At 54.9% G+C, this 15,931-nt stretch overlaps 3 protein-coding genes across 4 annotated transcripts; 1 reads left to right on the forward strand and 2 right to left on the reverse strand.

Annotated features, from left to right (window-relative positions):
* Nucleotides 1-1,133: 1,133 nt before the first annotated feature.
* CST6 (cystatin E/M) lies at nucleotides 1,134-2,523 on the reverse strand. Its single transcript, XM_019415039.2, has 3 exons — nucleotides 2,261-2,523; nucleotides 1,655-1,780; nucleotides 1,134-1,316 (listed from the first exon to the last, which is right to left on the reverse strand). Exons 1-3 carry the CDS (start codon nucleotides 2,498-2,500, stop codon nucleotides 1,230-1,232), a joined length of 453 nt encoding a protein of 150 aa, XP_019270584.1. The 5' UTR covers nucleotides 2,501-2,523; the 3' UTR covers nucleotides 1,134-1,229.
* A 5,854-nt stretch (nucleotides 2,524-8,377) lies between these two features.
* BANF1 (BAF nuclear assembly factor 1) lies at nucleotides 8,378-10,126 on the reverse strand. Of its 2 annotated transcripts, XM_053899433.1 has the most exons (3): nucleotides 9,748-9,772; nucleotides 9,151-9,288; nucleotides 8,378-8,913 (listed from the first exon to the last, which is right to left on the reverse strand). In XM_053899433.1, the coding sequence occupies exons 2-3, from the start codon at nucleotides 9,271-9,273 to the stop codon at nucleotides 8,767-8,769; spliced, it is 270 nt and encodes an 89-aa protein (XP_053755408.1). In that variant the 5' UTR covers nucleotides 9,274-9,288; nucleotides 9,748-9,772; the 3' UTR covers nucleotides 8,378-8,766. The 2 variants fall into 2 exon arrangements, 1 of the variants encoding a protein (XP_053755408.1); XR_008421086.1 differs by lacking the exons at nucleotides 8,378-8,913; nucleotides 9,748-9,772 and adding an exon at nucleotides 9,995-10,126 and having other exon boundaries at nucleotides 9,172-9,288.
* A 308-nt stretch (nucleotides 10,127-10,434) lies between these two features.
* Nucleotides 10,435-15,371, forward strand: EIF1AD (eukaryotic translation initiation factor 1A domain containing). Its single transcript, XM_019415038.2, has 6 exons — nucleotides 10,435-10,674; nucleotides 12,022-12,200; nucleotides 12,347-12,455; nucleotides 12,557-12,665; nucleotides 12,834-12,884; nucleotides 13,384-15,371. The coding sequence occupies exons 2-6, from the start codon at nucleotides 12,114-12,116 to the stop codon at nucleotides 13,526-13,528; spliced, it is 501 nt and encodes a 166-aa protein (XP_019270583.1). The 5' UTR covers nucleotides 10,435-10,674; nucleotides 12,022-12,113; the 3' UTR covers nucleotides 13,529-15,371.
* Nucleotides 15,372-15,931: the final 560 nt, after the last annotated feature.

Genomic DNA, 15,931 nt, shown 5'->3' on the forward strand with positions numbered 1-15,931 from the left:
TGGGATCCGGGCACTGATTCCGGGGGTGGAGAGGCCACCTGGCAGATATCTGCAGGCGTCGCCTCACCCACCGCCTCACGCATTCATTGAGTAAGCATTTCCTGCCACTTCCCCTGCCCAGTGTCGGAGGCTCCTGCTAGGTGGCCCACGGGAGCCCTTCCAAGCGGAGGCCGACCTCCACACTCCATGGCCCTGGGCTGTCTGAGCTGTCTCGTCTGACAGGCTCAAGCAGGGCTGAGGTTTTCCGTTGCACCCCTAGTTCCCGTCAAACTCAGCCCCTTCGCTCCTCAGTGTTCCGTGTGGAAGTTACCTCTATTTTCCGCCTCCCCATCCCTACCCCTACATAGCCTCTGGGAGCAGAGGGCAGGGCCTGGCACCCGGGGCTGCTCCTCATTAGGTCCTAGCACTGGGCAGGGGGCTGGAGGCAGGCACGATGGGGGCGTGAGGGACAGAAGACCGGGGCAGGGGCATTCCCCAGGTCCACAGCCACCAAAGTTCAGCCCGCCAGGGCCTGCTGGGGCCCACGCCTAGTGCTCCCAAGGGATCTAGTTACTACTCGTCCTGTTCCAGGCGTGTGCGTGTGTGTGTGTGTGTGTGTGTGTGTCTGAGGCACAGCTCCCGGTGGGGGATGTGGGTCTCTGGGGTTATGTGTTTGGAGGTCTGTATACATGTCCAGGCTGCTTGGGGTGGAGGGTGTTACTTCTGTGTGCACCTGTGTTTCTGGAGCATCCAAGTGTGAATTGTGGTTTGTGTGTGTGTGTTTGGTGTGTATATAGTGAGGACGAATGGTACACACATATGCAGTTGTGCATAAAATGTTGCAGTTCCGTTTTCTTTAAACGACATCAAATTGCATCTGTCCCCTCATCCCTCCTGTGGGCAGATGTGACCTCGGTCCCCTTGGGGCTTCCTGTCCGTCCCCTTCCAGGAGTCTTGCCTGGGGCAAAGCACTGGGGAGTCCCTCTGGCGTATAGCCCACAGTGTATCCTTGAAAGCCGCTGTCCCTGCCCTCAAGGTCTCATGGCCTGTGGGGACTCTGCCATCTCTGGCCCACGTGAGGGTATGGGATTCTCACAGGCTGCGAACTCTGAGTCCTGGGCAGCGGGGAGTGAAGCACTCAGGAGAGTCCAATGTGAGAAGCCGGCAGCGCTTTATTGTGACAGATACATCCATGGATGTGTGCCTTCTGCGCCGCACCTGCTCCCTCCGGTGCCCATGCCTGAAGGGGTCTAGGTTATGGTCACACAGTTATGCTTTAGAAGTTGGGAGGAATTCTGCCAGGGGACCACCAGGATCTCGAAGTCACAGAGCAGTTTCTGCAGGGAGAGAAGGAGAGGTGAGTGGGGCCCCAGGCCTGACTCCCGGTAACTGCCATCCTCAGCCTGCGACGCTGTGCTCTGGGGTTCGAGAGCGGCGGTCACTGGCCCAAAGGGACAATGAGTCAGATGGCCGGGACTAGATCCCAGATCTTGCTGGCCTGCTCCTGTGAGGGAGAAGCCCGTCTCCTCCTCTCTGTACCCCACCCTGGCCTGGTGAGTGAGTCATCCAGGTGGCAGGGACAGGTTCAGCCAGACATCAGCCTGGCCAACCAGACCAGTTCGGGCCGGACAATCTAGGGCCTTGGGTGCTGGGCAGTGGGATGCGGGGCTGTTACCTCCTCCTGCACGCCTGTGGCCAGGGGGCAGGTAGTGACATCTACGCCATCTCCGGTGGCCACGTTCTTCCGGCAGGCTGTGCTCCCCATCTCCAGGGTCAGGTAGTACTTGATGCCGGCCACCAGCTGGGGAGGGAGGGCAGGAGCGGGTGAGGGGCACCGGAAAACTACCCCGGACCCAGACCTCTCCCCCCTCTCCACGTTTGGCATGCTGGGCTGGGCCTCGGGATTCAGACCCTGGATGGGGAAGTTCTGGTGGCGACCCCTGGGGAGAGGGGCGGAGGCCCGGGCTACACAGGAAGCTGAGACCCAGGTGTGCACATGTCCTGAAGCCCACCGCCCCATCTCCCTCACTCCCCTCTCCCCAGTCCGCCCCTCAGGGCGGGGGCTACCGTGAGGCTAGTGAGACAGGGCTGGATCCCATCCACTGAAAGCTGGATAGGTCGTTCATAATGAATTCTTGGCATTAATCCGATTTAAAAAATACATCGTATGAAAATGTCCCGATTACTCTCGTGGCACCCCCTCAACCTGGCCACCGGCTGAAAGCCCTGCTGGCCTGGTGGGAGGCTGCCTCTCGCCCCTGACCCGCCCGCCCGTCCACACCTGACTCTGGGCCTTGAGGATCCTGGTGTCGCGGAAGTAGTAGAGGCTGTTGCTGCCCATGTTGTAGCTGGCCACGGCCGCCTGCGCTGCCTTCTGCACCTGCGGGTCACTGAGTGACAGGTTCTGGCGTTCTCCGACTCTGCGTTCCGCCCGGCGGGCACGGGCGTCACCGGGCAGCGCCAGGAGGCAGAGCGCGAGCAGGCCCAGGCCCAGAGCCCGCGAGAGGCTCGGGGGCGCCATGGCCACGGTCTATCGGTTGGTCGGTCGTCAGTGTCAGGCCCTCGGGGGCGCGCCGTTTTTATAGGCTAGCGGCCCCGCCCGCCCCGCCCACCCCGCGGCAGAGGCAGAGCCGGGGAGGGGTGGGAGCCTGGGCGATCTGAGAGGCCGCTGTCCTCGCGCCAAAGGGGGCAGTCCATGGCCCCAGCACACCTGTGTCCCCCGCGATGCTGCCCTGCCCTCCAGGGACACACCCAGTTCGTGAGTGAAAGGACCGTGACAGTCCCCGGCAAGTGCCACCATTCAAACAGTTCCATGGAAAGCTCAGCCGGCATGAAATACCGACAACCGTTGGCGAGGTCTTACTATTGCCACCGTTTGCTACCTGTGTAACCTGGAAGGGATGCCTTAATCGCTCAGTGCCTCAGTTTCCCTCTCTGTAAAATGGGTTGCTGTGAGAACTCAACAGGCAAAGTGCTTGGAGAAGCCCTGGTCCTATAAATATGACAGGAAAGGAGACCAGTGCACTGAGCTGGGCACCGTTTGACCCTCCCGGCCAGCATGAAATGGGAATTGGTAATGTTTCCACCTTACGCAGCGAGCCACAGGATGCAGAGGGGAGAACGATTTGCCCCAGGATGTCAGCTAGTAAACAGTAAGTGATGATGCTGGCTTTTGAGCCCAGGCAGTCGAACTCAAATCTGTGCTTTCAGACCATGCTGAGCCCAAAAGATGAAGACGGGCCAGAAAGAGGGGTGTGTGTCATACCAGCTCAGCTCTGGTGACTTGGACAAGTCCCATGGCCTCCCAAGGCCTCTGTGTCATCATCGAGGATAGGTGACCACTCTTACCTGCTAAGGTTATATTGGCATTAACACCCGGGACTGGGCCACCCATAGGTAAATTGTGCTTGCTGGAGGTAGCAGCCAAATAGGGCACTAGGAGTTTTTTTAGAAAAATCTGGTAATCAATGGACAGCACTGAAGCAGCTAACACGGGAGAAGTCTGAATCTTGGTGGACTTCCTTATTTGTGTTTTAGAGTTCAGTGTAGCTTGTACTTTTAATCACGAGTTGTGGGGGGTAGGGGTGCATTTTGCTCTGGGGCACGAAGATCTTGTTAGTGCTTAGGGCCTCCAGGGATCTCGCTTGGGGCTTGTAAGGGGTAGTGGGTTATAGTACCTGACAAACCGTGGGGGGCTATTACGATGGTGAATATTACGACCAGGTAGAATTCCCGGTCGGTCGCGGAATCCCGGGGCCAGGAAGGGCCGTGATTTCCTCCCAGGGAGACCCAGACCAGCTGCTCCCCACCCCCTCAGCCCAGCTGTGAAAACCAATCTGGGATTCCAAGGAACAGTCACACAGTCACAGGATAGGCTCAGGTGTCTGCCTTAAAGGGACAGATGCCCGTTTGTGGGAGAGCCGGCTCACTTGTGGCTTAATGAGGCAGAAACCCAACCTGAGAGAACCTGGGAGGGGGTGGAGTAAGAGGCTCAGGGCAGAGGAGGGAGAGGCAGCCCCAGGGGGCCGGGAGCCTCCCCAGACTCTCCCCCGGTCCTGCTCTGCCATTACTTGGAGCTCAGCCATGGCCACACTTACCTCCAACAGCTCCTTGGAAAACTAGCCAAGGCCTCGTCTCTGACCCACCAAGGGCCGGTGGGTCCCTAGCTCGCTGGCCCCTACCCTCCCCCTCACTCCTTTGCACCGGTGCGAATGAGCACCACAACCTAACAGTCTCCAAAGATCTTTCACCCACTGGTCTATCCTAAGCACTCTTAGGTAGTAAGCATCGAGCTTGTTTTTCAGATGAAGAAAGTGAATCAGAGAGCTCAGGTCATTTGTCTAGGGTCACACAGCTAGAAGCGGTGTCTTGGTGGGAAAAGAGGGATGGGGAAGGCTAAGTAACAATTGCTCGGCTTCTGGTGTGTGCCGGGTCTTGCACCGGGGCCTCGACACACTCTCATCCTCATAACTGCTCTGCGGAAGCCGTTTTACTAGGGAGAAATGGGGGAGGTCAAAGGAAAAGTGTCAGGGGTGGAGCCGGGTGCGTGCCAGCGTCCTGGTGTGTGAGTCCTGGACGTGAGTCCCACGTCTCCACGGGGATATGAGGTCTGCTGTGTAGGCGGAGGCTCCCTGGAGGCAGGGGGACCCCGAAAGGATTTTCCCAGGGCTGGGTCTCATCTGGAGAAGAGCCCTCGGCCTGGGCTCCATCCTGTGGGGACCACTCTGGCTTCCAGAAGGAGGCATGGGCCAGGTGTGAGCTCGGGGTTGGCCCTCCCTACCGGCCACAGGGCACAGTCTTCTTTTTTGCTGTGGCCCAGGGATCCCAATCCAGGTTGCCCGTGGCACCACCCTCTTGCCTCTGGCCGATGGGTCTTGATGACCAGGGTGGGCTCTCGACATCTTCACCCTGGGATCAGGCTACTCGGGGCCTCGGTGCTGCCCCCAGAGCCCTCTTCCCTGGACTTCCAGCTGGGCCACGGATATTCCCTCCCCCGGGGCTTCGCTCCCCTTGCCCTAAGCACATCTGAGAAAAGAGACGTTAAGGCAAGGAAAGCTGAGATCCAGGAAGCTCCCATCGGTGGAGGAGTGCCCCAGAGTGCCCGGGGCTTCAGGTTCATTAGCTGGTTGAACCTTTACCAACCTATACCAGGTGACAGAGGAGAGAAGTCAGGCTCAGAACAGTGAGCAGCTGGCCCCAGGTCACACGGCAAGTCGAGGAGGCCCTGATTCAGAAGCAGGTCTGGCTGGCTCCTTCAGGCTGTCAGCAGTCGAGGCCCCGAGTGACAGTAGAAAGAGCCTTGGGTCCCTGAGGGGGTGTGGGCAACGGGGAAGGGGGTTGATAGGCAAGAACGTATCCTCTGAGCCTTTCACACCGTCTGGGCTGCTACTGGGCCAGAGTGGGGAGGCGTGTCTCAGGCTGGGGTTCATCCCGTAGCCTCCCAATTCCCTCCGGGAACAGCAGGACCCCTTCCGGACCCCAGAGCGTGGAAGTTGGGTTCACCCCAAGCTCTGGCCACATCTGAGTACTCATAACTAGAGTGGCCGAGCGGGTCAAGCTCTGGCTGGGTACCGCAGGGGAGGGAGGAACAGGGGGCAGTATCTGCTGACTCCCGTGCCCACCCGTGCCCCCTGGCCGGGCACATCCTGTTGAGCAGTTTGGGTTGACATTTAGATAACCTCCTACCCGTCCCCGCTCAGGTCTGCTTTCTCCAACATTACAGGCCTTGGTCCCTATGTCCTGCAGGCTAAGTTGGGGCTGGATCTCTGAGGCCACCCTGTCACAAAGTACATTCTAGATGCCTTCTGTCTCCTGCTGCTCTAGGACTGAACCAGGAACTTGTGTGGGATGCACTAAGGGACCCAGATAAAGGGTTTCGACCTTTAACGTGTCACAGACGCTGCCTGAGCCCCAAGTGAGAGGTGAGATAGCAGGTCCCAGCCGCTTCAGAGACAAAGACTGTGGGCGAGGCAGGGAAGGGCCCACGAGACTGTGGGTGAGGAGGAAGCAGAGCGGGCAGTGTGGCCCACGAGCTTCTGCTGGGCGGGCCCCCTTGCCAGAACCACGAGAGGCAAGACCTGCCAACCGGCATGGGCAGGAGCCATGGGAAGGGTGTTGTGGGGGAGGAGGGAGTCTCCATTGCCTCCCGAGCGTCAGCAGCCATCTGGCAGCGTCAGGATTGAGGTAGGGGGAGGGCATGGCCCTGCCGAGCCCCTGCCTGAGCACCCCAGGCCCGTGTGGCAGTGTCACACCACAAAGGGTTGAGGCTGAGGGGACTCTGAGGTGGCCCTGGACCCATCCAGGAAAACATCTGAAACTTAGCCTGAAACTCCACGGACGGCCTGAATTACCACCGCGGTCTGGGAGTCAGACTGGCATCCTCCCAGAAAGTGGTCTGTAACACAAGCTGGGCCCTGCTCTGGCCACCTGGTGCCCTTCCAGGAGGGCTGCTCACTTTCCAGACCCAGCCCCGCACTCACCCCTTACCCCGACCAATAACCATCCTGTTTTCCAAGTAATCACGTAATTGCTCTATCCCTGGGGCCTTACTTTTGGTTTCCTTTTTATCCTTCCACTGTTCTGAGATGTAGCTTATACCGGAAAAGCACACACTGCGTATGTGTTAACAAATTAGTCGACGCCTGTATTGCCACCCCCGCCCCCAACCCCCCGCTGCTCACACCTCCTTCCCCCAAAGGGAACTACTCCGCTTCTACTCGTCTTTCTTCTAGAGTCTTACCACCTATACAGGGATCCCTGAGCAGGGATCCACTTAACTTTACGTGAACGGCATCACGGCATTTGACATTTTGGGCGCTCGGTTCACCTGTCCTTTGTTCACGTTCACTGGTACCGACAGCCGTTACGGTTGGTCCAGTTGGGGGTTGTTATAAATGAAGCTGCGGTGAACACGCATTCGTGAGCACGCGTTCAGGTGCGGACATGCGAGAGTCCTTGGCAGTGGCCCCGGGAGCCGACCTGCAGGGTCACAGGATGGGTCTTATCTTTAGTTTTACTAGAAAACGCCCAACTGTTTCCCCAAAGGCTCATACCAATTTACACTCCCACCAGCTGCATGGAAACTGTTGCTTCACTCCCTCATCAGCACTTAGTATTGTTTGACTTTGGAATTTTTGCCAGGGAGTGGACAACGGCATCTCATTTGCGTTTCCAACTCCTGTGATCGAGCACCTTTTCCTAAGCTTATCCGCCATTTGGGGTGTTCCTTTCATGGCTGCCATTCAAGTCTTTTACTCTTTTTCTATCTTGTCTGCTTCGTCTTCATCATCGTCAAGTTCTCTGGATGCAGCCCTCTGTTGTTTATGTGTGTTGCCCGTATCCTTTCCCACCCTGGGGTAGCACTGCCACTCTCTTTGGAACTTCAGACAAAGTTGCTATTAGCGGAGTTGAGTTTATCAACTTTTCCTTCACTTTTCCCTTCCCCGGGATCACGAGAATCTTCACATAGTATCCCAATTTTTTGCATCTAATACCTGTCACGCTCCCCTCACCAGACTGTAAGTCCTGCGGGGAGAATTCTGTAAGCAAGGAGTTCCTCATCAGTGGTCCGGGGAAAGAAACAAAGCCAAGCAGGGCTGGGTGCCACACAGCTAGCGTTATACCTGATCCTTACAACCACCTCATTTGCCAAGTGGGAAAACAGAGGCTTGGAGAGGCCAAGTGACGTGACCAGGGAACAAAGGGCCCTCAGGTACGTGGGTTTTGAGCTACATTTTGAGGGCCAATCTGGCAACTTCCGAGCAGGAAGTCCATGGTCAAATTACTTAGTCTCTCTGAGCCTCTGGTTTCCTCACCTACAAAAGAAAAAACAATTACCTCTTACCAGGGGAGAAAAATATGCTTGCAAGGATCTTAGCTGTGGGCCTGGTTACCACTGAGCGTTCAACAAAGACCAGGACAAAAATATACCCAACAAAAGTATAACTCACTCGAGCCCGCGTAGTTGTGATGTCCACGTTCTTTCTGGCTCCCTAACCTCCCTAAGAGAGCCAGAGGCCTGGCCACTCCTCCCAAAGGCCAGGAAAGCACCCGATGATTGGCAGGTGAACTCTTACCTACATCTGATTCACCCTCTTCCCGGTACCCTGGACTCCCACTGACTTTTCCACCAGGTGCTGCCTAGCCCAGATGTTGACTCGGATGACATCTGGAACATCACAGCCCACCCAGATCCCAGGGAGATATCAGCCCACACTCCCTGCCAGGTTACTAAGGGACACGCCAAAGCACCTGGCTGAGGCCTACGTGGCTAGGGTGGCTGCCCTCCCGGGTAGGAAGGAAGCCGCCAGTTTCGATCTGCACTGATAAGGAGTGTCGCAGACCTGGTCAGTCTGTGGGGAAGTCCCAGCCCACCTGCTTTTCAACGCACAAAGCCCAGTCAGGAAGGCCACTGACTTTATTGATTTAAAAAACTTTACAAGGACAGTGACTGTTTTGCCAAAAAAGAGCCAAATAGCATAAAACAGACCAGAGGTGGGGGTGGGAGTGGGGGTCAGGGAAGGGCCTGGAATCCACTCGGGAGAAGCTGGTAATTGTTGACATGAAACCGGCAGGGGAAGGAGAAGGGAAATGCATGCAAGGGCGAGAATTTCAAAAAGTTGAAATGGTGAGGGGAGAGAACTCCCAAAAGACCTTGGAGTACATCAGAGGTGGAGTACGACAACAGCAATCTCTTCTTTTGTAGAGGACAGGGGAGGAGTCCCCACGCGGCTGCAAACTCTGGAGACTCCGTGCTGGGGCCAGGGGCTGGGGGCTCCCCGGAGAGCCTCACAAGAAGGCGTCGCACCACTCCCGAAGGCACCCGAAGCAGTCCCGGGACTGCTTGGCATTGGCACCGCATGTGTCCTTCAGCCATTCCCGGAAGAGATCTTCATCTTTCTTTAGCACCAGGAACTGGCCAAGGACCACGTAGGCCTGCACAACGGGCAAAGTAAAGGGCATGCTGCTCAGTGCTCGAAGGCCACTACTGTGGCTTCAAAGCACGTGAGGCTGGCGGGTACGACAGGCTCTGGCTATCCCTTCAGATCACACACCACTGTCCACCCCCAACAGTTACTCTCGCTTTCCTCACCCCTAACTGCCAGGAAACATGGTAGTCTGCCCTACCCACACTCACCCCCCCCCCCCCAGATGCATGCAGTCACCCCGCACCTTGTCAAAGCCCCTTTCCTCCAGCTTCTTGCCCAAGACTTCACCAATCCCGGCCAGGCTCCCCACTGGCTTTTCCCCCATGGGCTCTGCCACGAAGTCTCGGTGTTTTTGGGAGGTTGTCATCTTGATCAGCTTAATCTAGGAATCCCAAGAAAAGGGAGTTAGGGCTGAAAACCGGGAACTCCCAAGGGCCCAGGGGCCCTGTTCTAGTAAGAGAACGCGAAACCAGCCATTACGGCGGCTACCCCGATCCCCCTCCTTTCACGGAGGAGAGAACCGGGGTCCAAGAAGAGTGTTTTCCCCGCCAGGCAAAAGAACCTTTCCCTGCGGGATCTGGGTTTTAGCGCTGCCCAGGAGGAAAAACTCTCTTGCCCTCACAGGTGGCGCACTCGGGGCAGCGGGAAGATTCCCAGAGTCGGTAGCCGGGGCCCTCCCTGAGCTGTCACTCCGTGTGTGTGACCTTGGCTGGGCTAAGAAGGCACTGACCCCCGCCAGGAGCGGCTCCCCTGGGCCGAAAAGCAAACGAAGGGTCGCTCTGCCCCCACTCGCCCGCGCACGCCGCTCACGGAGCGACCGCGCTGGCCGGAGCGCGCGCACCTGCTCCTCCCGCGCGGCGGGGTCCACGCACGCGCTCCCGCCCCGCCCTCCGGCCCCGCCCCACGCGCGCCGCCCCGCCCCCTCCACGCGCCGCCGCGCCCCGCCCCGCCCTCTCCCCGCCCGGCGGCCGAGCCCTCTCCGAGGGCGCATCCTCCAGGCCGCTCCAGCGCTCGGGCTCCTCTCCACCCCTCCTCCCCGCGCCTCCTCCCGTCTCCAGCTCCGGCCCTGCTCCGCAGCTAGCGCTCACCGGCAGCTCCCGCTCCCGTAACGGCTCCTCCCGCCACCCGGCTGCTCCGAGCGATACCTCAACCCACTAGAACTTTCTTCCACTTCCGCTTCCGGGTCGCCTCAAGAGCCGCCTGTGAAAAAAAATTCCGAATTGGGCGCTTCTAGCCGCCTCGAGCCATAGAGATGAGGCGCTCTCGACCTCAGTGGCGCCTTTAGTAGGCTTGGCTTTCGGGTTGCCTCTCGGGAAGCCCGGCTGCTTTCTGTGGTCTCGCTTCTCGGGCAGTATGTCCGGTCTCAGGAAGCTGGGGCGTCGGAGAAAACTCCGTTCCCCGCTGCACGCATCGGGAACTTAAAAACTTAGCCTCGGCTGACCTGGCGGTGGGAAGAGTTAAAGAGACGGACGAGGCGGGGGAGGGTAGCCAGGAGGCTTCCGCGGTAGCACCGGAAGTACGGTGCTCGGAAGGATCCGACCCAGGAGGGCTCGCGTAGTCCTCGTCGTCACTGGGCTTGGAGGAGTCGGCTAGAAGCCAGAGGCGCGGGGGACCTGAGTATATGTCCACGCCATCGTCGTGACCGCCGGCAGGCCGCTTTTCTGTGCCTTCGTTGGCTTAGCTGCGAAGTGAGTCGTGGCGAGCTGCTCTCGGCCTCCTGGAGAACGAGGTCGTTCGGGCAGCGCCCGTGGGAGACGCAGGCCAGAGAGTAAGTGTGGGTCTCGTTCTCAGCGTCTTTCCTCCAGGAGAGGGAGGGAGGAGGGCAGGGGACAGCAGCTAGAGGTGACACTTTGCAGTTTCCTTTGGAAACCTTCAGCCTTGGTGGAACGAGTCCTGTCTTCTCAGTACCCAAGTCAGAAATCAGATGCCGCAGACCAAGCCGGCTTACCCGACCTTCTATGAACTTGTTCCTGGCTCGGACCATGGGTCTCTGACTATAGTGTGTTGAAAAATTGAGCATCTGTGTTGTGTGGCTGTGCTAGGGATGTACGGATGTGTTGAGGAACATAGTTAGGTCCTCTCACACTCCTTCCCCGGGCGGTTGCTGGAATGACTTATTTCTGTAGGACATGTATTTAGTTTCTGTGATTGTGCCAGCACATGTGGTAACAGGAGGGTTTTTTTTTATATTTATTTAAAAATGTTTACTTAAAATGTGTATTTCCGGGGGCGCCTGCGTGGCTCAGTCGGTGGAGGGTACAACTTTGGCTCAGGTCATGATCTTGCGGTCCCTGAGTTCGAGCCCCGCGGCGGGGCTCTGTGCTGACAGCTGGGAGCCTGGAGCCTGCTTCAGATTTTGTGTCTTCTCTCCCTGCCTCTCTCTTGCTCGTGCTCGTGCTCTGTCTCTCTCGGTTTTAAAAGTAAATAAACATACATACATAATTAATTAATTAATTAAATGTTTATTTAGAGAGAGAGAATGAATCCCAAGCAGACTCCTAAATAAATAAATAAATGGAATGTTTATTTAGAGAGAGAGAGAGATTGAATCCCAAGCAGACTCCCGGCTTGATCTCACAGCTACGAGATGAGGACCTTAGACGATGTCAAGAGTTGGACACTTAATCTACTGAGCCACACAAGCACCCCAATCAGTTGTTTTTATGTGCCATATGCTGTGCTAAGTGCTTTGCTTGCCTTCTTTTATTCTACTAACGGTGATCAGAGTTAGCTATTATTTTTCTCTGAAACTAGGGAAGTTGAACACCTGGGACATAGCCAAGATAGAATTTGAATCCTAGTAATTAGATTTTAAAGGTCATGTTCTTTTTTTTTTTTTTTTTTTTTAACGTTTATTTATTTTTGAGACAGAGAGAGACAGAGCATGAACGGGGGAGGGGCAGAGAGAGAGGGAGGCACAGAATCGGAAGCAGGCTCCAGGCTCTGAGCCATCAGCCCAGAGCCCGACGTGGGGCTCGAACTCACGGTCCGTGAGATCGTGACCTGAGCTGAAGTCGGACGCTCAACCGACGGAGCCACCCAGGCGCCCCTTAAAGGTCATGTTCTTAACCAGGACATAGTCACTCGTCAGTAAAAAGTCTTTCTCCGTCTTCAGAACAGTCCTGGGTTCTGAACTTGCCATCGAAGAAACTCAGGAGGAGGAGTTGACAGTCTCCCCATCCCTCACCCCCTGGGACGGGCCCCAGCATGTCTCAGGCCACCAAGAGGAAGCATGTGGTGAAGGAGGTGCTGGGGGAGCATATGGTGCCCTCTGACCAGCAGCAGATCGTGAGGGTGAGTGGCATTGGGCATAAGCGGCTCTGCCTCCCCATCCTTCTACTCCCCTTGGACCCCTAGCATGGCGGTAAGGTGGAGCACAGCTCACTGAGTATTTGAGCTGGCTGATGAGGCTGACTGGTTCTTGGTCTCTCTTGGACCAGGTACTCAGGACCCCAGGGAACAATCTGCATGAGGTGGAGACAGCCCAGGGGCAGCGCTTCCTGGTGAGCATGCCCTCCAAATACCGGAAGAACATCTGGATCAAGAGAGGTGAGAGAGGTAGCCCTATAGGAGACAACTGTTTCCTGGGGGCTTGGTTTCCCCCGCTGCAAGCAGGATTTATTGTGTCTTTTCTCCTGTCTTACCTGCAGGCGACTTTCTCATTGTTGACCCGATTGAAGAGGGAGAAAAAGTGAAGGCTGAGATCTCCTTTGTGCTCTGCAAAGACCACGTGCGCTCTCTGCAGAAGGAAGGGCTCTGGTAGGGTGGTCCCCTTGGTCACTGCCTGTCTCATTTTGGGGGATATTGACTTCCTAGCTGTGGAGGTGGGGGAGGGAAGATGGCATCCCAGGCAGGGACAGCTGGAAACAGCTTTTTTGCTGATAGATTTTTCTGTCTTTTCTGACCCCGGTTCTTCTCTTGGTACAGGCCTGAGGCCTTCTCAGAAGTGGCTGAGAAACACAACAACAGTAGGAACAGGTGAGGAACAAGCCTTAGGACAGAAAATAGGGGCTAAGGCCTTGGAGACTTGAGGGGAAAATAGAGATCTTCTTTCTATCTGTGTAGAGTCCCTGGTGAGAGCTCCAGAATATGTGGTTGTGAGTGTGGCTTGAAAGTCAGATGCCTGGGGTTAAAATCATGGCAATACCACTTGTAAATGAATGGTTTAAGTAGGTTACTTCATCTCTTAGGCTTGGATTTCCCCGCCTGTAAGATGGGAGCTTTGTGAGGATTAAAGGAGTTAATGCTTGTAAAATTAGTTAGTATAGCACTTGGTATGTAGTGTGAGTCCATTGAGTGTTGATGATTGGACTCCTTATTAAAACCAGTGGTTCTTGCAGACTTTTGATGTGAGGTGGGAAGTAGTCTTTAGACAATTTTTCTTGGCCTTATGCCCTCCTTTTTATGGGGCTCCTTGATTGCCAGTCTAGTTTTTCCAGAAGGCATTGGGTTAACCCTGTCCCTTTCCCCCATGCAGACAGACTCCGCCAGAACTCCCAGTGGAGCCACAGTCATCAGGAGAAGAGTCCAGCTCTGAAGATGATTCTGACCTCTTTGTTAACACCAATCGCAGACAGTATCATGAGAGCGAGGAGGAGAGCGAAGAGGAAGAGGCATCCTGAGTCCCTCGACCCGCTTCTCTTGCCCAGAGACTAGGATTGGCTCCTCTGAGCTCAGACATTCCTGGGGTTCTCTGCAGATCTTCCCCCTCTGGATGGGGGACAAGGCAGGGCCCCTCTCTGAACTGACCTTCTGCTCAAGGAGAATTAAACCCCTGGTGGGTGACGACTTGTGCTGGTGTCTGAGTGGCTCTCTGGAGGGAGGAGGGATTCGTGAAGTTACAGACTGCTCCTTGGTGCAGGTCCTAAACGGGCAGGAAATGGAAATGGCTGGAACCTTCCTAGATTCTCACTGGGCACTCAGTAAGTGCCAAGCCCTGTGCTGTGCCTTCATGCATGTATTTACTAACTGGGAGCAATCCTTCTCTGTTGCCTGCTGGCAAGTAATACTGAGTCAGGCATTCAGGAGCACGGCGGAAGGATCTAGTGCCTCCGCCTCTAAGAGACACTCAGGACAAATTTCATAGTGCCTCGTAAGCTGTTTTCCTGGCATGCCAGTCAGCACGACTGCAGGAATGCCCACCTCCGTGCCGTGGTGTACATCCTCTGCCTGGTGGCAGCCTTGTGGCTACACAGACCATTACTCCTCAGCCCTCTTGCAAACCATCCCACTTGTCCTTTGAAGCTCATACTTCTGGCCATACACTCCCTCTTCATTATTGGCCTTGACCTAATCACTGTTCAGATGTTGAAGAGTTTACCCCCTGGCTTAGAGTCTTCTATTCCTGCTTCTGTCATCATTTTCTACCTCCTGGGAGTGGGTCTCTTCAACACTGTGTGTGGCCCCCTACTTCTTTGTCTTCCACTTCAGGCCTGCTGCCTGTGTCTTCGGTCCCTCCCTGGATCCCTGCCATTGGTAGGAATTGCCCTTCTTGAATTCATACATCTGTGCAGTCACCACGTCCTGGCTTTCTTGCTTGCTTGCTCAACTACCTCCTCTTTATCTTTATCTGCAGGCCTCTCCCCACCCCCCCACCCCGCTCCTTTCCCTTCTTACTGTTACTCTCCTATCTCCACTTTCCTATACCCTCCCGCTCCCTTGTTTCCCTCCACTGTGTTCATCTAGTAAAACCTAACCCCGGCCAACCCGTTTACCTCTCTGCTTATGCTCAAGTAACTGCTAGAGAAAACAGCCAACCTAGCTCCCTAGTTTTACCTTAAATTCATAATTAACAAAACCTCAAGTGGACACTCAGCACTGCCTAGCAGATCTTCTCTGGGATGTTGTATTTCAAAACTTTTACGTTGTCTGCCAATTCCTCCTTCTCTTAGGTGTTGACCACATACTTCATTAAATCATAGCCTTTGGAGGGAACTCTCACCTCTCCGTTACCAAGCGTACAAATGTGCTCGTGGATTGTCTTGTCTCTAATGTCCCCATGTAATCCAGTGGGACTAAAACCTTTTCTGTTGTGCTTTGGAGCTTGTCTGTCCTCCTGCTTAAGGACTGTATGGAAGTTTTGGTTTTTGTCATCCTTTCTACTGGATGTGTTAGCATCGAACACGCTGTAGACTCTCCCATCCAAAACAGCCTGAAACACCGGTCGCTGTTCCCACATCCTCTCCAGCTACTGCTTCATTTATCTGCTTCTTGTTCACTTTCCTTTATAGTATCTTAGTATAGCTTTAAACGTATACATGTGTATGTGTTTGTATGTCTGTGTGTACAAAAAATAAACTTCAGATGAGTTAAGGATATGTATGTATGTGTATATTGAACTTGGCTGAAATTTATTTTTTATGGGAAGTGACTTTTGCTAAAGGGATAGTCATCTGTATACCATCTACTGAAGGGGTCGTTCTTCACAGGTTTAAGGTATCTTAAAATAAACGAAATTCCTGCGTATTTATGGGTCTCCTTTCGGAATTTCTAATCTGTTGATGTATGTGCACCTACCACGTTTTATGGCAGGATTAATAATCTCATAGCTCCCTCATCTCTGCCTTACTATTCCTTGAAAATTTCATATTTTCTCTTACATAAGAACTCTAAAAGGAACTTGTTAATTTCCACTTAAAAATCCTGTTGAGATTTTCATTGGCAGGGTTTTAAATCTAGCTTGAGGGGTGCCTGGGTGGCTCAGTCAGTTAAGTGTCTGACTTCAGGTCATGATCTCACGGTTCATGAGTTCGAGCCCCACATTGGGCTGTGTGCTGATAGCTCAGAGCCTAGAGCCTGCTTCAGATTCTGGGTCTCTTGCTCTCTGTGCTCCTCCTCTGCTCATTCTCTCTCTCTCTCAAACATTAGTAAGTGAATAAATCTCCTAGCTCAATTTGGAGAAAAGCGCTATCTTAACTCGTGAACCATGAGATCATGACACTTAACGGGCTGTGCCACCCAGACGCCCCTGAATTCTTCAGTTCTCGTGGTTTTTCAGTTAATTCTCTTGGCTTTCTGGGTAGTCC

This window comes from Panthera pardus, unplaced genomic scaffold (assembly GCF_024362965.1).
Source record: "Panthera pardus isolate Hobbes unplaced genomic scaffold, ASM2436296v1 HiC_scaffold_12, whole genome shotgun sequence".
NCBI lineage: Eukaryota > Metazoa > Chordata > Mammalia > Carnivora > Felidae > Panthera > Panthera pardus.

Coding starts and splice junctions, on each gene's coding strand:
- BANF1 (XM_053899433.1), bottom strand. CDS start 9,273: ATGACAACCTCCCAAAAACACCGAGACTTCGTGGCAGAGCCCATGGGG. Junction 8,914..9,150: donor AGGAAAGGGGCTTTGACAAG/GTGCGGGGTGAC, acceptor CCCGTTGTGCAG/GCCTACGTGGTCCTTGGCCA.
- CST6 (XM_019415039.2), bottom strand. CDS start 2,500: ATGGCGCCCCCGAGCCTCTCGCGGGCTCTGGGCCTGGGCCTGCTCGCG. Junction 1,781..2,260: donor TCCTCAAGGCCCAGAGTCAG/GTGTGGACGGGC, acceptor CTCCCTCCCCAG/CTGGTGGCCGGCATCAAGTA. Junction 1,317..1,654: donor CCACAGGCGTGCAGGAGGAG/GTAACAGCCCCG, acceptor CTCTCCCTGCAG/AAACTGCTCTGTGACTTCGA.
- EIF1AD (XM_019415038.2), top strand. CDS start 12,114: ATGTCTCAGGCCACCAAGAGGAAGCATGTGGTGAAGGAGGTGCTGGGG. Junction 12,456..12,556: donor GAACATCTGGATCAAGAGAG/GTGAGAGAGGTA, acceptor TCTTACCTGCAG/GCGACTTTCTCATTGTTGAC. Junction 12,885..13,383: donor CACAACAACAGTAGGAACAG/GTGAGGAACAAG, acceptor TCCCCCATGCAG/ACAGACTCCGCCAGAACTCC.